Source organism: Drosophila innubila, chromosome X (genome assembly GCF_004354385.1).
Source record: "Drosophila innubila isolate TH190305 chromosome X, UK_Dinn_1.0, whole genome shotgun sequence".
In the NCBI taxonomy this organism is placed as follows: domain Eukaryota; kingdom Metazoa; phylum Arthropoda; class Insecta; order Diptera; family Drosophilidae; genus Drosophila; species Drosophila innubila.
Window position 1 is genome coordinate 2503139 of NC_047626.1, and position 17884 is coordinate 2521022.

Consider the following 17884-nt stretch of genomic DNA (forward strand, 5'->3'; position numbering starts at 1 on the left):
AGTTCGATTTTAAGAAAACTTAGTCAGATTAAAGAAGACCATGACAAATGTGAAAACTGTGAGTTTGGTTGAAATATCTCCAGAAATAACGATTTTTTTTATTTAAATTATTGTGTCAGCTATGTTGTGTGAAAATTTCAGCCTCCTAGGTCTTATGGTTTTGGGCTGTGCAATGATCAGTGAGTCAGTGAGTAAGTCAGGACAAAGAGTTTTATATATATTGATAAATCTAGTGTTTTTTCTGCTTAAAATAAACTTAAATATAAAATGGTTTTGTTCTAGAAACAAGTACAACAATTTTTCTCTACTTATATTAGCATGTTTCGATCTTTCACAGACCTGAATAAATCTCCAAACGTACTTAAGGTATTTCAGAAAAATTTCATTTTAAGAATTCCTTGATTTATTTAAGTGTAGAGTCGTTGGTTTTTTATTCGCATATTGTCTTCATTTTACAAAATTATATAAACAACATCATTTAAAAATATTTGGTTTAATCAAGAATTTTAACTTGGAATATTTCTTTTTCTGTGTATATGAAAATATTGCCTTTGCCTTGTCGCTTGGCGTTGAACTTGCACTTTGCATAATTGCAATACAAAAAATGATTAAAAAAAAGAGAGAAAAAAAAAGAGAAAAAAGAGTCAGAAGAAGTCTGCGAAATTGCATGCTTCACACAATTATCTATTTAATGTGGGCATAATTCTTGTGCGAAATCCCCCCCAGCACAGCACAGCACAGCTCAGCTCAAGATCCCAGCCAGAAATCACACACTTGGACTTGGCCCTGGGAATACCAAAACAGCCACAACAACAACAGTGATTGCAACTGCCACAACAACAACAACAGCCACCACAACAACAGCCACAACAATTGCCACACTGCAACTGCCACATTGCCATGGAAATGTATTCCGAAAATCAAATCAATTTCAAGCAAAACTCACATAAATATAGGGTGTGCTTTTGTCTGTGTGTGTGTGTGTGTGTGTGTGTGTGTGTGCGTGTGTGTGTGTGTGTGTGTCTGAGCTGTCAATAGAATGAGCCACTTGCCACGCCCACAAGAAAACCCCACATAATTCTAGCAACGCCTTTAAGCTACTCTCTTTGCTGCAAGTGTGTGTGACTGACTTACAGCTATCCTGTACACTTAAGGAGTATTAAAAACAAGGCTGCAAAACACCGAAATATTGTCAAAGTTTCGGTTACTATACCCCCAGAATTGATTTTCTAGATTTTTTTAAATTTAAGTCAATAAAATTTTATTTAAAACCACATTTTGCTAAAAATAAAGTCTGAAATAATTCCGTATGCACTTTATGTAAATTTTTTTTTTTAACCGAACCTATTGATTTTAAAAATTGGTTAGAGGAGTAAATTATTTTAAAGCTCCGGCCCCTAAAATCCGAATAAGTTCTGCGAGATTCGCTTCAGAGCCGATTTGCAGCCTTGATTATAAACATAAACATTTTTTTTTTTTTGATATTTCCGAATTTTTACGAAGGCGAGACAGGCTTATTTCAGTTTTAGGTATATCTTGAAACTGAAAACAACTTAATTACCATTTTTAATTGTTTTCAAGTTAACTTAGCTTGACAAAAAAAAACTGTAAAGATTCTTCGAAATTGAGACTATTTTAAAACTTTTTAAAAATTTTGTTATTTACAATTAATTTTTTTTTAAGGGGTAAAAATTTTGATCATAGCTCTATAGTATCGCTCCGGAAGCTAAAAAGCTTTAGGGTTGCTGTCTTTCATACACACTTTTAAATTTTAAACATTTATTTTGGAATCAGCTAATTTTAAATTAGTTAAATTATTTTTATATAATATGTGATATTTTGTATAAGGTCTGTACTTAAAATTTTGGAAAAAATAAAAACTATTTCTGTTTGTCTAATTTATTAAACTTATTTACAGGGTATAAAGATGTAATGTAATGCATTGACTGATAAAACTTCTATAAACTCTTTTAAAAACTCACTTAACCTATATCCCCCATTTACAGGGTATCACACCTGACTTGAACTCAAGTTGAAGCCAACTATCGATCAACCCCTTCAATTAGTCAGTCTTCTAGCAGTTTGTCAGGTGAGCGAATTTTGAAATGATCGTAACAACACAAAGCGGGAGAACAATGGATGAGGTCTGTCTAGGGTTACCAGGCAAATGGCAACTGGCAACTGGCATATGGCATATGACATTTTCATAAATCTTTTTTGTAATGCAACCCGATCTGATGTGATGTGTTACATTGTTGGACAGTGTTTGTGTTGTGCTGTGTTGTGTAGTGCTGTGAATGGGATGAGAAGACCGAGGCGAGCATAAATTGTCATGGCATTGTCTTGACAGTGATCGAGACGGAGTCACTTTAGGGGCATGAATGTCAAGATCGCAATAATCATAATTCACTCTTTTTCGGTCTTAAACTATGAACAAAAAAAACAATGGCTTAATATATTGCAAGTCACATTTGGGGAAGTCACACTCTAAAGATTCAACTCCCTTGAACAATTCAAAAATTAGTTATTCTTGGGTACGATTTCCACTTTATTTATAGCAGGGAATAACACCGTAACTGGTATCGTAGCCGGTAACCTAAACTAACCGTTTTATTTTAGTACCGGCACTGAAACCGTAACCGAATCGCTTGTACCGGTACGGTTGTGGTAAAGTTGCTAGGCCAAAGAGTTCACAAACTTTCAACTGTCATAACTTGATGAAAACTCAACCGATTTTCAAGCGGAATGTCACTTTGCTCATGATTTGGCTTCTAAATTCATTCTGCATTCAAATTTAATTAATTTTGTAAAAAAAATTATTTTCCTCCAAATCTTGGATTCGATGCTAAGGGTCCCCCCTTTGAAATTTTGAAAATTTAAATTTTTAAATCTCGAATTTTTACTTTTAATCAACTCCTTATATCGTAATTAGTATAAAACAACACTTTAAATTGGTTTCTGATACCTTTCATTTTCTTGTAAAAAATCACTCAAAATTTAACAAAAATTTTGACTTGTAAAGTTGCTAGATCAGAGGCTTGAGCAACTTCGAACTGTCATAACTTTGGCAAAACTGAAACGATTTTCAAGCCTAATGTCATTTTGATCATGGTTTTGCATCTTAATTTATTCTGCATTCAAATTTTATTGAAATCGCTTAACAAATTTTATTCCACTGAATCTAGATAATTTCTTTGTTGTCATAATTATTAATAATAATAATAATAATAATTAATAATTAGTTAAACATTTATTGAAAGTTTCTTCTATTTTCTTTTGCGACAACTCTAAGAAAACTGCACATATAACCTTTTAAAATATCTTCTTCAACTCGTATTATTCCCCATATCAAGAGATTACTTCAATAAAACCCAACCAACTGAATTTAAAAAAAACGACATTTTTTATATTTGAATGCTGTAAAAAATATACATGTACACACACACATACACATGCACATATATATGTAAGTATGCATATTGTACAAATATATATATATATGCACATAGTATATGGCGTTTGTGTATATATCAGTTTTATTCAAGTCTTCATCTTCATATCAAGGGATTTATTCTGGTCGCCGTTGTCCTTCGCTTGGCGCTCAATTTGAACTAATTTTAGTTAGTCATAGTATATTAATTTGCATTTAGCTAATTAACTTTAATTGTCTTTCATTTCATTTTTTTTTTTTTGTTTGTTTTTCATTTTTTCTCATTTTTTTTTTGTACGTTTTTCATTTTGTTTTTTTCATCTTGGGATTTTGTACAGAATTTCGTGCTGAAAGAAAATTTTTAGGGGGACGGGAATGTTTTTTGTTGTTGTTGTTGTCTATAGCTAAAGATTTGTAGTCGTAATAGTAAAAATATTAAAATTAACTTAATGACTGCTCGAGTGCGAGCGAGATGGCCACAGCACTAGCATAGGCTAAAGTAGCTAAGCGATAGTCCAAGTGCCAGCTGTGCGAAAGAGACAGCTGCTGCGCCCGAGCAAATCACGTCTTAAGTTTAAGTAAATTACAATTTAGAATTGGGATGGGATTAAAAAAAGAAAAGTTGATGGCACAACAATTAAACAAAAGTCGGTTACAAATAAATAAATAATAATAAAGCTAGATTAAAAGTTAGGCTAAAATCTACATAGATTGTAGATTATTATAAAAATTGTATAAATATATATATATGTACATATATATATATATATGCTTAAATTATAAATATCAAATTTGCTAGTTTATAACAATTTCCTTCATTTGTTGTCTTATATCAAAAATGGGTGAAAAAAGAACAAAATATGATTTATATATATATGTGATTTGAGGTAATGTCGAATAAATCGAATACAATCAAAAAAAAAAAGTATTGAGAGCTGATTTACAATAGTCGAAGTGAGGTTATGTTATGTGGGGGGAATTCCCCTATTTTTGTTTTGTGTTGCAACTAAAGAGAAAAATTAATAAATTATAATTAATAATATTATTAGTACTACTTACACATAATATCAACTAGGTTTATCTATTTTTCTTTTCTTTCATTGTTCTCTTAATATCACATTTATGTGTGCACTTGGAAAGTTTTGAACTATGGACAACACATAATATATCATATAGCATATCATATATGTATATATATATATGGTATGTAATTGTATGTGTGGAAAGTGTGTGTGTGTGTTTTTGGGTGCTTGCTTAGTTACTAACTGCAGTTGACTTATAAAATAATAAAAGTATAAGTTTAGATTTGTATGTGTGTAGAGGGAAACAATTATAACTAAGAGGCAATGGATGCTAATTTTTAATAATAATCATAATTAATAATTTGAAATATAAAAATTAATCACAGACTCGTTTGGATTCGCATTATCCATTCATAACGAGTATCAACGAGTGTATTTGTTTTTTAAATTACTCGTTCATTTGAGTTTACTCGTTACTCTTTTTGTTTTTGTTTTTTGTATTTGTTACGTTTGTAAAATAGATTTATATACAATATTGATTGTTGTAGTTAATAGGTATATTATATATATAATGCAATATACTTTGATTTTATTAGTCCATAATTAATATATATATATATTTATGTATATATATATTTAGTTTTAAATGTGTGTATTTTTGTATTATTACTGAATATAGAATAAGAATTTGTATGTGCTTCATTTTCCCTATCATCTTTTACATTTACAGGGTATCTAATGACACATAGAGCACATTTATAACTCTTAACTTATAGGCAAAAAAGCATACAAATTTTATTACAATTGGATTCGCTGTTCCAAATCTCAAATACAATAAATATATATAACTATTAAAATTGTTTTTAGTTATTTCTTCTTCTTTTTATATACTTTAAATCTCTCTTTGCACTTATGAGCTAGAACTTTAAATTAATCCTAGTTTTGTGATTAAGTATGATTTACATTTAAGTTAAATATAAATAAATGTGTTTGTTTTGTTTTTTTTTAATTTAATATGCATTTAATAATTTAACATTTTTTATAAGATTTATTTTTTTAATGTTGCTTTTGTTGTCATAATGGTCCTATATGAACTATTGTGTATTTGTTTATGGCTTGTTACTCATACTATATGCATGTAAATATATCTCTATATGTGTGTAAAAGTTAATATTTATATGTACATGTTATTACAACTATATATATTTGCATTTTGGATATATTTTTGGGAAAGAAACTGCGTTTATTTGCTGTTCTATTTTGGGGATTATTTGCTATCGTTTAACAGGCCATTATGGTATTGCTTCTTTGTGTTTCCCATTTGAAGACACTTTTCTTTTGTTTTGTTTTTACTTTTGTTACTATTAAGTTTTGCTTTACTTTTTTTACGTAGGCCACAAAAAGTTCAAAAATTAAATGGATTAATTATTGAGTTTGAGTTACAAACAATGACGACATAAACGGACATTTGGCGAAATCAACAAAAAATATAATATTATTAATTAGAAAACAGTTAAAACACTTTAGGAAACTCAAAACTCAATTAGAAAACAGCATGAATTGAATTGTAAAAAAAAAAAGAAATAATAAAAACAAAATATTCGTCAATTAAAATCATAAAGCGACACTTAAGACTAGCTCTATATCTTTAATTATATATAGATATTTATATTTATATATAGATTAAGTTTAGTTAGTTACGTTAATTAATGTTCATGCAACTAAATAGTTAAGTATTTTGTGTATTGTGTGAGTCGCTTTAAGCGCTCAATTAATTATTATAGTTAATAGTCTAATAGCTCAAATTAAATTAAATACAATAACAAAATACAATTTTTTGTGGTAAACAAGTTTTGGGGGGTCTTTGAGATATTTTATGAGTGCTTTTAAAAAAAAAATAAAAACAAAAAAAAGAAATTACAACTATTAATTATATGTGTGTAATGTTTAGAGATGCGTCTTTAGTTCTAAGTGTGTTTTTGCATTTGTTTTTTTTTTTTTTTTGTACAATTACAGTTACAGTTAAATGTATGCTTAAGCCATATATATTTAATTAAATCTAAATTTATATAAATGTTTATATATATATATAGTTCTAATTTCTTAGTCGTTATCAGAAACAAACAGATTTCGCGTTTAAACTATTTAACTTAATGCTAAGCTTTCTGTTCCTTTTAAACTTTAAACTTAAACTAGCGCTAGTCAAACATATTATATATATATATATAATAATATTCTCTCTATGTGTATGTGTGTGTGTGTGTGTGGTTGTGTGTATTATAGTTATTATATAAGTATAAGCAGAAATTGAATACAAATTACAAATTTTTATGCTTTTTTTGTATGTTTTTTGTTGTTCAAAGCCTCCTGTTGAGTGCAAGAGGATGGAGCTTTCATGATCCACACTATATATGTCTATATGTATATATGTCTATATAGTTGTAATACATTTGGATTAGCATTACGGATTATTTTCGATTTTACAGCTTAAGTATAACGCTTTGTTTATGCTCTTTTTAACAACTAAACTGGCTTTTTTTAATCATGCTTGAGCACAATTCGCGTTGGCGCCTTGCTGCGCTGTTTACCACCGCCTCCTCCTCCTGCTCCGCCTCCGCTTCCACCTCCTGCTCCTCCTCCTCCGCCTCGCTTTTCCAAACGATCAAAGATGCCGCCAGCTGCGCCTCCTCCACCTCCACCTGCTCCTCCTCCTGCTGCACTGCTGCCACTTTTGCGCTGCAAGTGCTGCTCCTGCTGACGACGATCCCGTTGTCTGCCGCTGCCGCTGCCATGCGACGATTGCTGCTCTCCTCCTGCTGCTGCGCCTCCTGCTCCGCTGCCATTGCTGGCGGGTTTAAGCACCACACGCCGCTGGCTGGGATTAAAGCTGCCAGCTGATCTTATAATCTTATGATTGCGTTTCACCACCAGCAGCTCGGGAGTTGCCGAACGTTTTGTGGCACGTTGCGATGATTGGGATGCTTGTGGTGGTGGCGGTGATGGCGTGGCCAGCAGTCGATCCTCCTCATCCAGCAGCAGATCATCATCATCGTAATCGAGCTCCACTTCATCATCATCGCTGGGCGTGCCCAAGCGCAGATTGCCGCCCATGTCACGCCCCTTGCTGGCACTGCTTGTGGGCGGTGTGCCGCCAGCGGCTCCTCCTCCTCCGCCTCCGCCTCCTCGACTTGACACCTGATGCGAGTGTTGATGCGAATGTGGATGCTGATGTGGATGCGGATGATGTTTACTGGATGGCGCCAGGTGCTCGGTAATGCTGCGCTTTGCCTCTGGCGCAATCTTTGCCGCCGTGAGCTGCTTGCGAACCGTTCCTCCTCCTCCTCCTCCCGCCGCCTGCTGCTGCTGCCTGCCACGCCCACTGCCCGCCTCCGTATCATCGCGTCGCTTCAACGAGATCACTTTGCGTTCATTGCCCAACGGCGGACGTTGTTGTTTCTGTGCGCTGCCAGGCGCTGCTGCTGATCCCGCTGATCCCGCCAGCTGTCCCTGTCCGTGTCCATGTCCGTGTCCCTGTCCACTGACCCCACTCTCCGAATCCTCTCGTGGCGGCGGACTGTGCTGCTCGGCGCGCTTCTCCTGCAAAAGATGACAAAGGATCAGTTAAATACATTAAGAATATAATCCCTGAAGGGAATAAAATCAGAGAGTTCCATAATTAGGCACACAGATCTCTGAGTGTAGAGCAGGTCAAGTTTGTTTCTATTTTCCAACTACGCAAGTCTAAAATTTGGAAAATATAACTCACTTCTTGTAGATTAACGTTTTCTTGTATATTATTCCATTATTCTACTAAATACCATCAAGATCGGATAAATATAACCTTATTTAAGGCTGTTTTAAGCAGGAAAAAACTCCCTTAACCAATACCGAAACCGTTCTCCGAAACTAACCGTTTCATTTTTAGTACCGGAACTGAAACCTTAACCGAATGAAAATTCTCTGTCAAGAACCGAATACCGCAACGTTTGTACCGGTACGGTTGTGGTAAAGTTGCTAGGTCAAAGAGTTGTCCAACTTCCAACTGTCATAACTTGATCAAAACTGAATAGATTTTAAAACTGAATGTCATTTTGATCATGATTTGGCCTCTAAATTCATTCTGCATTCAAATTTTGTTCATTTAGAAAATTTTATTTTATTTTATTTTATTTCGACAAAGATTCGATTTCGATGCTAAGGGTACCCCCTTTGAAATTTCGAAAATTCAAAATTTTAAATCTCAAGTTTTCACTTTTTATCAACTCCTTATATCGTAATTAGTATAAGACAACACTTTAAACTTGATTATGAGACCTTATATTTTTTTGTAAAAAATCATGTGAAGTTGAACAAAAATTTGGACTTGTAAAGTGCAGTCCGCAGTCTGACCAACTTCAAACTGTCATAACTTGGTGAAAACTCAACTGATTTTCAAGTGGAATGTCATTTTGATCAAGATTTGGCATTTTAATTCATTCTGCATTTAAATAAAATAAAATATTTTCCCCTAGATTCCACTAGATATTGATTTCGATGCTAAGGGTCCCCCCTTTGAAATTTCGAAAATTCTAAATTTTAAATCTCAAGTTTTCACTTTTAATTAACTCCTTATATAATTTTTAGTATAAAAAAACATTAAGTGAAGTGTTTCGGATTGATTCCCTGATTTTAAGTATTTAAGCGCATTAAATTATATAGTCATTTTTATAGTAAAATTTTGTTTCCATTACCGTTTATTTTTTCCGTTTTTCAAAAACTTTAACCTGACATAACTTTGTCAAATCTCAGCCGATTTCTTTTTCGAATGTCAATTTTTAATTATTTTTCCTTTAATTTGATTCTAAATCAAAATTGGAAAATTCAATTTTGTATCCATTCCTGTGCTGTTTTCTCCACACTTTCTCCAAAGACTATTTTTTCGAAAACTTCAATTTTTTGATAACTGAGGAGGAATATCAATTTTTTCAGTTTTTGGTCTGTATTTAGATTCTGCATTAATATTAGAAATTAAATTTTTCTTGTCATTATTGTTAGTTTTTTCCATATGTTCACTAATACGCCAGACTTTCCCATATTTTAATTAGCTACTCATTTCAAAGGTCTGTTCTGGTTTTTACTTTTTGTTTAATAGGATTTAAGTAAATATATTTAAGCCGAGTATTTCAAAATTATTTTTTTTCACTTAATCAGACTTAAATTCACTAACTCAAAGTGTATTCAATAGGCAAATTATTTTCAAAATAATATTAGAACAGTTTAAAATTGTTCACTTCCGCTAAATATTGTCAAAAGTGAAAACCGAAAGAGGTCTGAATATATTGGATATTCATAAAAGATTGTCATAGCTTTGTTTGTGCCAAAATGTCAAGCTTGTATCTCAAGCGGTTTGGCCTGTACAATGCTCAGTCAGTCAGTTTGTTGGATAAAGAGATCTATACCATACATATAGATGCGTTGGCAAATCCTTAAGCGGAAAGAGTGTCTGAGTGCTCACCTCGTGCAGTTTCTCCTCGGCGGCGCGTCGCCGTTTCAGCTCCTTATCGCGCATGATCTTCTCGCGCAGCTGCTTCTGCTTCTCGATCTCCAGGCGATAGGCGCGCGTCTCCTCGTCCTCGTCGCTGGGCTGCAAAGGCAAAAGGAGCACAATGTGGGATTAAGTTTAAGGGATTGGCAGCGTTTAAAAGAGATGGACTCACCATGGTGCGACCGCCACTGGCGCTGCTCTCCAGCGCACGATTGCGCGGTTCACCCGAGAAGGGATTGCGCGGTCCATTGGGTGAGCCACTGCGACGTCGCTTGGCAGCTGCAGCACCTGCCGCTCCTCCTCCAGCTCCAGCTGCAGCTGCTCCGCTGCGATTCTCATCACGCTCTCGACTGGCAGCGCGTCGATAGCCACGATTGCCACCTCCACCTCCAGTGCCGGCAGCTGGACGTGCTGATGTTGTGGTTGCTCCTCCACCTCCATAACGCTCGCGATCTCGCTCGCGCTCTCTTTCTCTCTCTCGCTCCCTGTCGCGTTCCCGCTCTCTGTCCCGCTCCCTGTCACGTTCCCGCTCCCGCTCGCGATCCACACGCTTCAGCGGCGAGTAACTGCGTCCACGAGATCGACTGCGAGTGCGACTGCGACGCCGCTCATTCATTGCCGCTGGCAGCGCTGAATTGGAACCGGAACCGGAACCGGAGCTGGGCAACGGCGGAGATCGTTCCATGCGACGCTTCTCAAAGTACTGCCGATTCTTGTTGATGAACTCCTCCTGCTGACGCAGCAGCTCCGCCTCGCTGTTTATCGCCGGCACAAAGTGCGTCTCCTTGATGAACTTGTTGGTCGCCGCCTCGACGCCGCCCTTAAAGTTGGGATTGATCAGCACCTTGCTGACAACGCCACGCGGCACAGCGGATGAACCTCCAGAGGAGCTGCCTCCGCCTCCCCCTCCTCCTCCTCCAGCAGCAGACGCAGCAGATGCCTGTAAATAGGAATAAATATCGATATATATAATTTAATTATTTGAAATCATTTACGTAAATATACAATCAGATTTTAAATAAGCCATTAAAAATTATATAATCTAAAAATCGATTATATGTTTATTTACAGGTGTGTTCTACTAATTTATAACAGCGCTAAAGAAACCCAAAAGCTATTGTTGCTGAAAGAAACCATTGCTTTCAAATGTCTAAAAAAGTTCTTAAAAGATTTGACAAAATTAAAAATTTATTAAATTGATTTAAAATATCTTTAAATTGAATAAAACTTTGAATTATGTTTAAAAATATTAAATCTCTAACAGTTTTGGAACATCAACATTTTGAGCGGTTGTTTTCGAAAACATTTCTCTTTCAAATCTCTAGAGATTTCTGGAACACACCTGATAACTAGCGATGTTTAACTTAAATCAAATAATTACTTTCAAATTTTTAGTTTAACAAAATAACACTTTTCAATTAAAAATGTGCGAAATTATATTTCATATATCAATTTTTCTTTTGAAAGTTAAGAAACTGGGTATCAAACCGAAACAATTTGGGTTTCGGTAATGTCTATATTTTGGTTTTCGGTTATCGGTTACGCAGAATCGTTGTATATCGGTTTCATACGGTTATTTGTAAGTTTCGGTTTCAAAATTTCCGTGAAATATCGGAAAATTAAAAAAAAAAATTGCCAAAATGAATAGATTTCAAAAAAGTTCTATTTGATAAAAACGATATTCAAATTTAAAATCGAAATTAGTTTGAAAAACAATTAATCAACCTTAACATAATTGAATTTAATGTTTAATTGAAGCGCAACTAGCCATAATACATGAATCGGTTACTAATCGGTTATTTCGCTTGAATAGTTTCGGTTAAAACCGATTCATTGATGTCTTAACATCACTGTCATATACAAATTTGTATGTATATGTATGTATTTAAAGATATTACATGTGAAAAAGCCAATATTGATTTTTAAATTGATTTTTTTACATCGCTTCTAATCTATCTATTAAATAGCTAACTCAAAATTTTTATTTTTTGATTTAGTTGTAAGTTTTAAATGTTAAAAAATCAATATTGATTTTTAAATTGTTTTTTTTTTACATCTTTTTTAATCTATCTATTAAATAGCTAACTCAAAATCTAATTTTTTATGTAGTTATAAGTTTTAGATGTTAAAAAAGCAATATTGATTTTTAAATTGATTTTTTTACATCTCTTCTAATTTATCTATTAAGTAGCTAACTCAAAATCTTATTTTTTGATGTAGTTATAAGTTTTAAATGTTAAAAAATCAATATTGATTTTTTAACTAAATCTATTAAATAGCTAACCCAAAATCTTATTTTTTGATGTAGTTATAAGTTTTAAATGTTAAAAAATCAATATTGATTTTTTAACTAAATCTATTAAATAGCTAACTCAAAATCTTAGTTTTTCATTTAGGTATAAGTTTTAAATGTTAAAAAATCAATATTGATTTTTAAATTGATTTTTTTAAATCCCTTTTAATCTATCTATTAAAAAGCTAACTTAAAATCTAATTTTTTGATTAAGTTGTAAGTCTTAAATGGTTTTTTGAAGACTACTTTAGTTGTACATTGGATAAATAAAGATTAGCTGGAGTATCTTAAACTATCTGTTCCGATTCCTACCTGTGATGCCACCTGCTGTTGTTGTTGTTGTTGTGGATGTGTGGCAGCAACTGTTGCTGCCGCATTCTGTTGCTGTTGCTGCTGCTGTTGTTGTTGCTGTTGTTGCATGTGTGGAGGTGGAGCACGCATGTTCATGCCATTCATGTAACCGGGTCCCGGCTGCATCAGATGCTGTGGCAACGCCTGCAATGGTGGGCGTGGCATGCGAGTGCCAGGCACCTCACCCCCCTGTGGCCGCCAACCGTTGTGTGGACGCATAAATTGACCAGCCAGATGCGGCTCATAGCCAGTAACTGGACCAGGACCAGGACCAGGCCCAGAAACTGCATTGGGACCGGGACCAGGACCAGGTGGACCATAACCCGAGGGAGCATTACGATACTGCGGCGGTGGTGGACGCATGCCGGGTGAATGTGGCGTCACTGGACCACCTGGACCGGCTGGATGTGGTGGTCCCTGACCCAACAGTGCGCCATTGCGATAGGCATTGGCATAGCCAAGTGGCAGGGGCAATGGCGGTTGCAACAAGCCCACACGCACCTGTTCGTGTGGATGCTGTTGCTGATGTGGATGCTGTTGTTGCTGATGTGGATGCGGCTGTTGCTGATGTGGATGCTGCTGTTGCTGTTGTGGATGTGGCAATAGATGCGGTGGTGCCAAACCATTTGGACCATTGTTGTTGCTATTGTTGTTGTTGCTGTTACTGTTGTGGTTGTTGTTGTTGTGATTGTTGTGATGCTGATGATGCATGTGTGGATTGTGGGGATTGTGTAGATGCGGGGAGGGGGAGGGACCGGTGCCAGGACCAACTGGAGGCACAGCAGCTGCATTGTTGTTTGTGTATGGCGACTGTTGTTGTTGCTGTTGTTGTTGTTGTGTGGGTGTTGGAGGTGCTTGTGTCTGTTGTTGTTGTTGTGCATATGGGCCTGGAATGAATGCAGTTTTGTTTAGTGTTAGTGTTTGTTGTTGTTGTTGCTGCTGTTGTTGTTGCAACTGATGATGCGGCACAGTGGGCAATAAACAAGCTGCCACCGGCGTTGCAACCACCGGTGTTGCCATTAACGTGGCCAAATGATGCTGTTGCTGATGTGTTGCATGTGTTGCATTACCAGGAAATCGTGACATTGACATCGGCATCGACATTCCGCCCAGCATCCGCTGTGGATTGAACATGTGCGGTGGTCCAGGACTGCGCAGCAAATGATGACGTGCTCCTCCCATAACCCGCTTGTTGTTCGGATTGTTCGGGTTGTTGCCTTGCATAAAGCGACCATTGCCAGGACCTCCCATGCGAGGTTTGTCTGTAAATTCAATTAAATTAAAGAAAATTAAATTTAACATTGCCAGATTCAAAGTATCTTTACTTTAAATATTTCTTAAATTACTTTATTACTGATTTTAGTTGAGTAATTACTAAATTTACTTTTAAATACGCTATAATTACTTGCCTTTTTCTAATTTTATTTGATTACATTTATCTTTTCCACCTAATAATTACTTAAATACTCGCTTACAATTATTTACAAAGTATCTTCGGCTTTATTATTTCTATAATTACTTGAATATATATGATTTAATTTGAGAAAATATGAATTTTTTTATATTAGCACAGTTACAATAATTATTTTTTTAGTATCTTCATTTTAAATATTTCTATCATTACTTGACTAAATGATTTTATTTGAGTAATTACTAACTTTGATAAATGAGAACCTTTTCAATTCACTTTTATGTTCAGTTTTAATAAATTTAAATATTCATAAATTATATAAAATGATAAAAGTAATTAAAATTACAATCAATTAATTACATAAATTAAATATTCTGTTACAATTACTCATTATACCATTAAATTAAATTAGTAATTTCGAATATCAATACTTAAGCAATTGACAGTATTTGCAAGTAATTCAACATTTGTAAAAGCATTATTGCATATTTTTGGGTCATTAATTAGACTAAAAACCAGTCAGTAATCAATAACAAAAGTAATTACAATTGCAATATAGTAATTACGTATATTTAGCTCATATATTCGATTTTTTTGTTGCAATACTCAATTAACTACACCACTAAAATTCAAATAACAGTTACAATTACTCAAGTAATTACAAGTATTTGCAAGTAATTAAGCCTTTTGTCAAAGCACTCACCTGTGTTGTGGTGTCGCCTTTGTTGTTGTTGTTGTTGCAACGAGTGCTGTTGTTGTTGCTTGTGGTTGTCAGAACGCTCACTGGCAGTTTTAAAATTGGTTCGCTCCTCGCGCTCCTCCTCATCCTCGCGTGGATCGGGCAGCTCCGAGTTGAAACTGACACTGGGCAGACTCTCCTGGGACGAGGCTAGCACCGAGGAGTTTAAACCCACATCAGGATCAGCATCGCTAGCCTCCGCCTCCGTCTCTGTGGCGCTTTCCAGCTGACTGACAATATTGCTGCCATTATTCACAGTTTGTTTGATGTCCTCCTGTCCTGTCATCTTCTCAGCAATCTCCTCCTGCAATGGCGCTGCACTTGTTGCGCTTGTTGTTGCTGTTGTCGAGGTAGCTGCTGCCAATTCCGTGACTTGTGTCACTTGTGACTCAGTGACAACTGTCGCTGTGGTTGTTTCCGCAGCTGCAACCACAGTGTCGCCGGAGGAGGAATCTCTCTCTTTCAGGGCTGCAGTTGGCTCCACAGCAGCGATAGTGATAGTGCTAACTGGAGCGGTCTCCTGCGCCACAGTCTTGCTGGCTGTTGCCGCCTGCTGTTCCTTGTGCTTGCGCAGCTGCTCCTGCGCCCATTCCTCGGCCTCGGCGCGCATCTGCAGCTTCACCTCGCTGGTGACATCTTTCTCAAGCTCTGCGAAAGACAAATCATACGTCAGATGGGAACTCTCTCGGGAGATATATGTATATTAGGGTGCATCGATTGTTTTTACAATAAATGGTCATCCAAATTCTTAATTTAAGGTTAATACCAAGATGTTTTAACCAGCATAATATATTTTTAAAATCAATTTCCGCTTTTTGAGTTGAAAAAATGTTGTATTTTTAGTTCTTACATGGACGAAAATAATGTTTTAGGGTCAAATGGTTCTTTGATTCCTTAAAATGTTAAAAGTCCTGGTCCTAAGCTAAGTTTTGATACCAATCTTATCACGATCGTACTTAAAACACTTAAGATATGCTAGAAATATAACAGAAACTAAAAAAAATAAAATACAATACAGGAATTGAAATTATACAGGGACTGTTATCATTTTAAGTTTTATTATAAAACTCAAAAGTAATCATTATTTTTAAGCAAAACAAGAAATAGCCATTATTTAATGAGTTTTATTTATTTTGCTCAAAAATAATGATTATTTCTTGAATTTTATTTTTATTATTTTATTTTTATAATTAAAATAATAAAAAATCATAAATTTGAAGATCATGGTAAAATTGCATAAATTAAGCTCTTTTAAATAACTAGAAATAATTTAATTTTTTAATTACAAAAAAAAAAATAATAATAATAATCAATATATACCGACTCTAATTTTATAACTATAGTTTCTTTTTGAAAACATCTTAAGCTAGAACTGACTGTTGTTTAAGAATTTGCAAAGTTATTTTTTAATTATTTTTAAGACCATACAAATCGATGCACCCTAATGCATATATATAGTATTCTTGGCTCACCCTCATCGGAGAGCAGCAGCTCATCCTCGTCGGCGCCAAGCAGCGCCTGATCATCGATGTCATCGCCCAATCCTAGTTCATAGTTGAGCAAATCGTCGCTGTAAAAAGAATAAGAAACAAATTAGAACAAACATATGGAAAGATTGCATGCCTTTTTCAGCACTAAACTCAGCACAGAGTAAAAAAAAAAATCAATAGTTTAATATGCCAAGTATCATTAAAAGATATTTACTACAAAATATAATTGTAGTTTAAAATGTGTGAATAGCGTATGGAAATATTGCCTGCCCTTTTCAGCAGTGAAATCAGCACAGTGTACAAAACAATAATTATAAATAATAATAAAAATCAATTGTTTAATATGTCAAGTATCATCAGAAGATAATTACTACAAAATATAATTGTAGTTAAAAATATGTGAAGAGTTCCTTGAAGCGTGTCCATGAATGTACATATATAGAAAGTGGCTCACAGCTTGTTTTGATCCACTACATTTACATATAGCAAATTTTAAATAATTCATCATTTAATTAAAATAATAAACGCAGAATTTATAAATAATGTTTATCCGAACTAAGCAATAAAAACAAAGCATAGCTAAAAATGTAGTGGGCAGTGTAGTATATGTATGTTTATATGCATATGTATATAGTTTGTCAACAAAGTGTTTTGACAAAATAAAAAATAACATTGTTTCTTTTTCTTTTTTAAATAGTTCAGCTCAAAAAAAAAATCTTTTTCTTAACTTGTTCGAAGGACCATCATAAAATATAATACAATTTTGCATATTGTTTGCAAAGGAAATTGTGTAAATATTTGATTTAGTCAGAACACTTTCTTGACTAACTGTAAGCAAATGGTGAAACTCGATTTTTGTATAATTTCCATTTTGTGTGGTGCAAAAGTAATGTTGTTTTCTGCATGTTTTTCAACACTTGCAGGTACTGCTGGGTTCTTTTAACCTCACACACACACACACCAGCATACACTTGCAAATGCCTTGAAAATATGTATGCATGTGTGTGTGTGTGTGTATGCACATATTTAAATACATTAAAATGCTGCACGTTTCAGTTGCAGCTGCATTTAGCAAACAATAAACACTTATATTGATATAATCACATGTGAATTTGCAATTATTTGCATTTTCACGAGACTTACTTAATGTCCGACATTTTGATTGCGGCCACAAAGGCAGCGGCAGCGGCAGAGACGCAGCGGCTGCGGCAGCTGTTGACACTCAGCGGCAGCGCACCAAACGCGCGTATGTGTGTGTTTGTGTGTATGTGTTTGAGTGTATCAGTGTGTTTGTGTTCGCGTGTGTGTGTTGTGTGCGTGTGCGCGTTATGTGGATAAGTAGAACAAACGTTTGTCTACTTCACTTTGGTCGTTTATAACATTTTCGTTAATTGCTTGATCGTTCACATTTATTTAGCATATGCATATACACTTGGCATTTTAACAATTAAAATCAAAATATCGCACGAATAACTAAATGAAAACGCTGCGCTGCCAGCGTTTTCCACACGCAGTTTTTGTGCAGTTTTTTCACTTTTCAGCACTCGAGTTGAACACTGCTCAACACTAAACTCTGCGCCTTGCAGCGTTGCCATCTTATGAAAATATTGTGTACCGTAAATTT

The 17884-nt window shown here is 34.8% G+C and overlaps 1 protein-coding gene across 1 annotated transcript; it reads right to left on the reverse strand.

Moving 5' to 3' along the window:
- Positions 1-6965: 6965 nt before the first annotated feature.
- Positions 6966-17822, reverse strand: LOC117791986 (arginine-glutamic acid dipeptide repeats protein). Its single transcript, XM_034631940.1, has 8 exons — positions 17404-17822; positions 16243-16340; positions 14735-15418; positions 13691-13882; positions 12582-13507; positions 10149-10916; positions 9947-10075; positions 6966-8049 (listed from the first exon to the last, which is right to left on the reverse strand). The coding sequence occupies exons 1-8, from the start codon at positions 17415-17417 to the stop codon at positions 6991-6993; spliced, it is 3870 nt and encodes a 1289-aa protein (XP_034487831.1). The 5' UTR covers positions 17418-17822; the 3' UTR covers positions 6966-6990.
- Between the last annotated feature and the right edge of the window lie 62 nt (positions 17823-17884).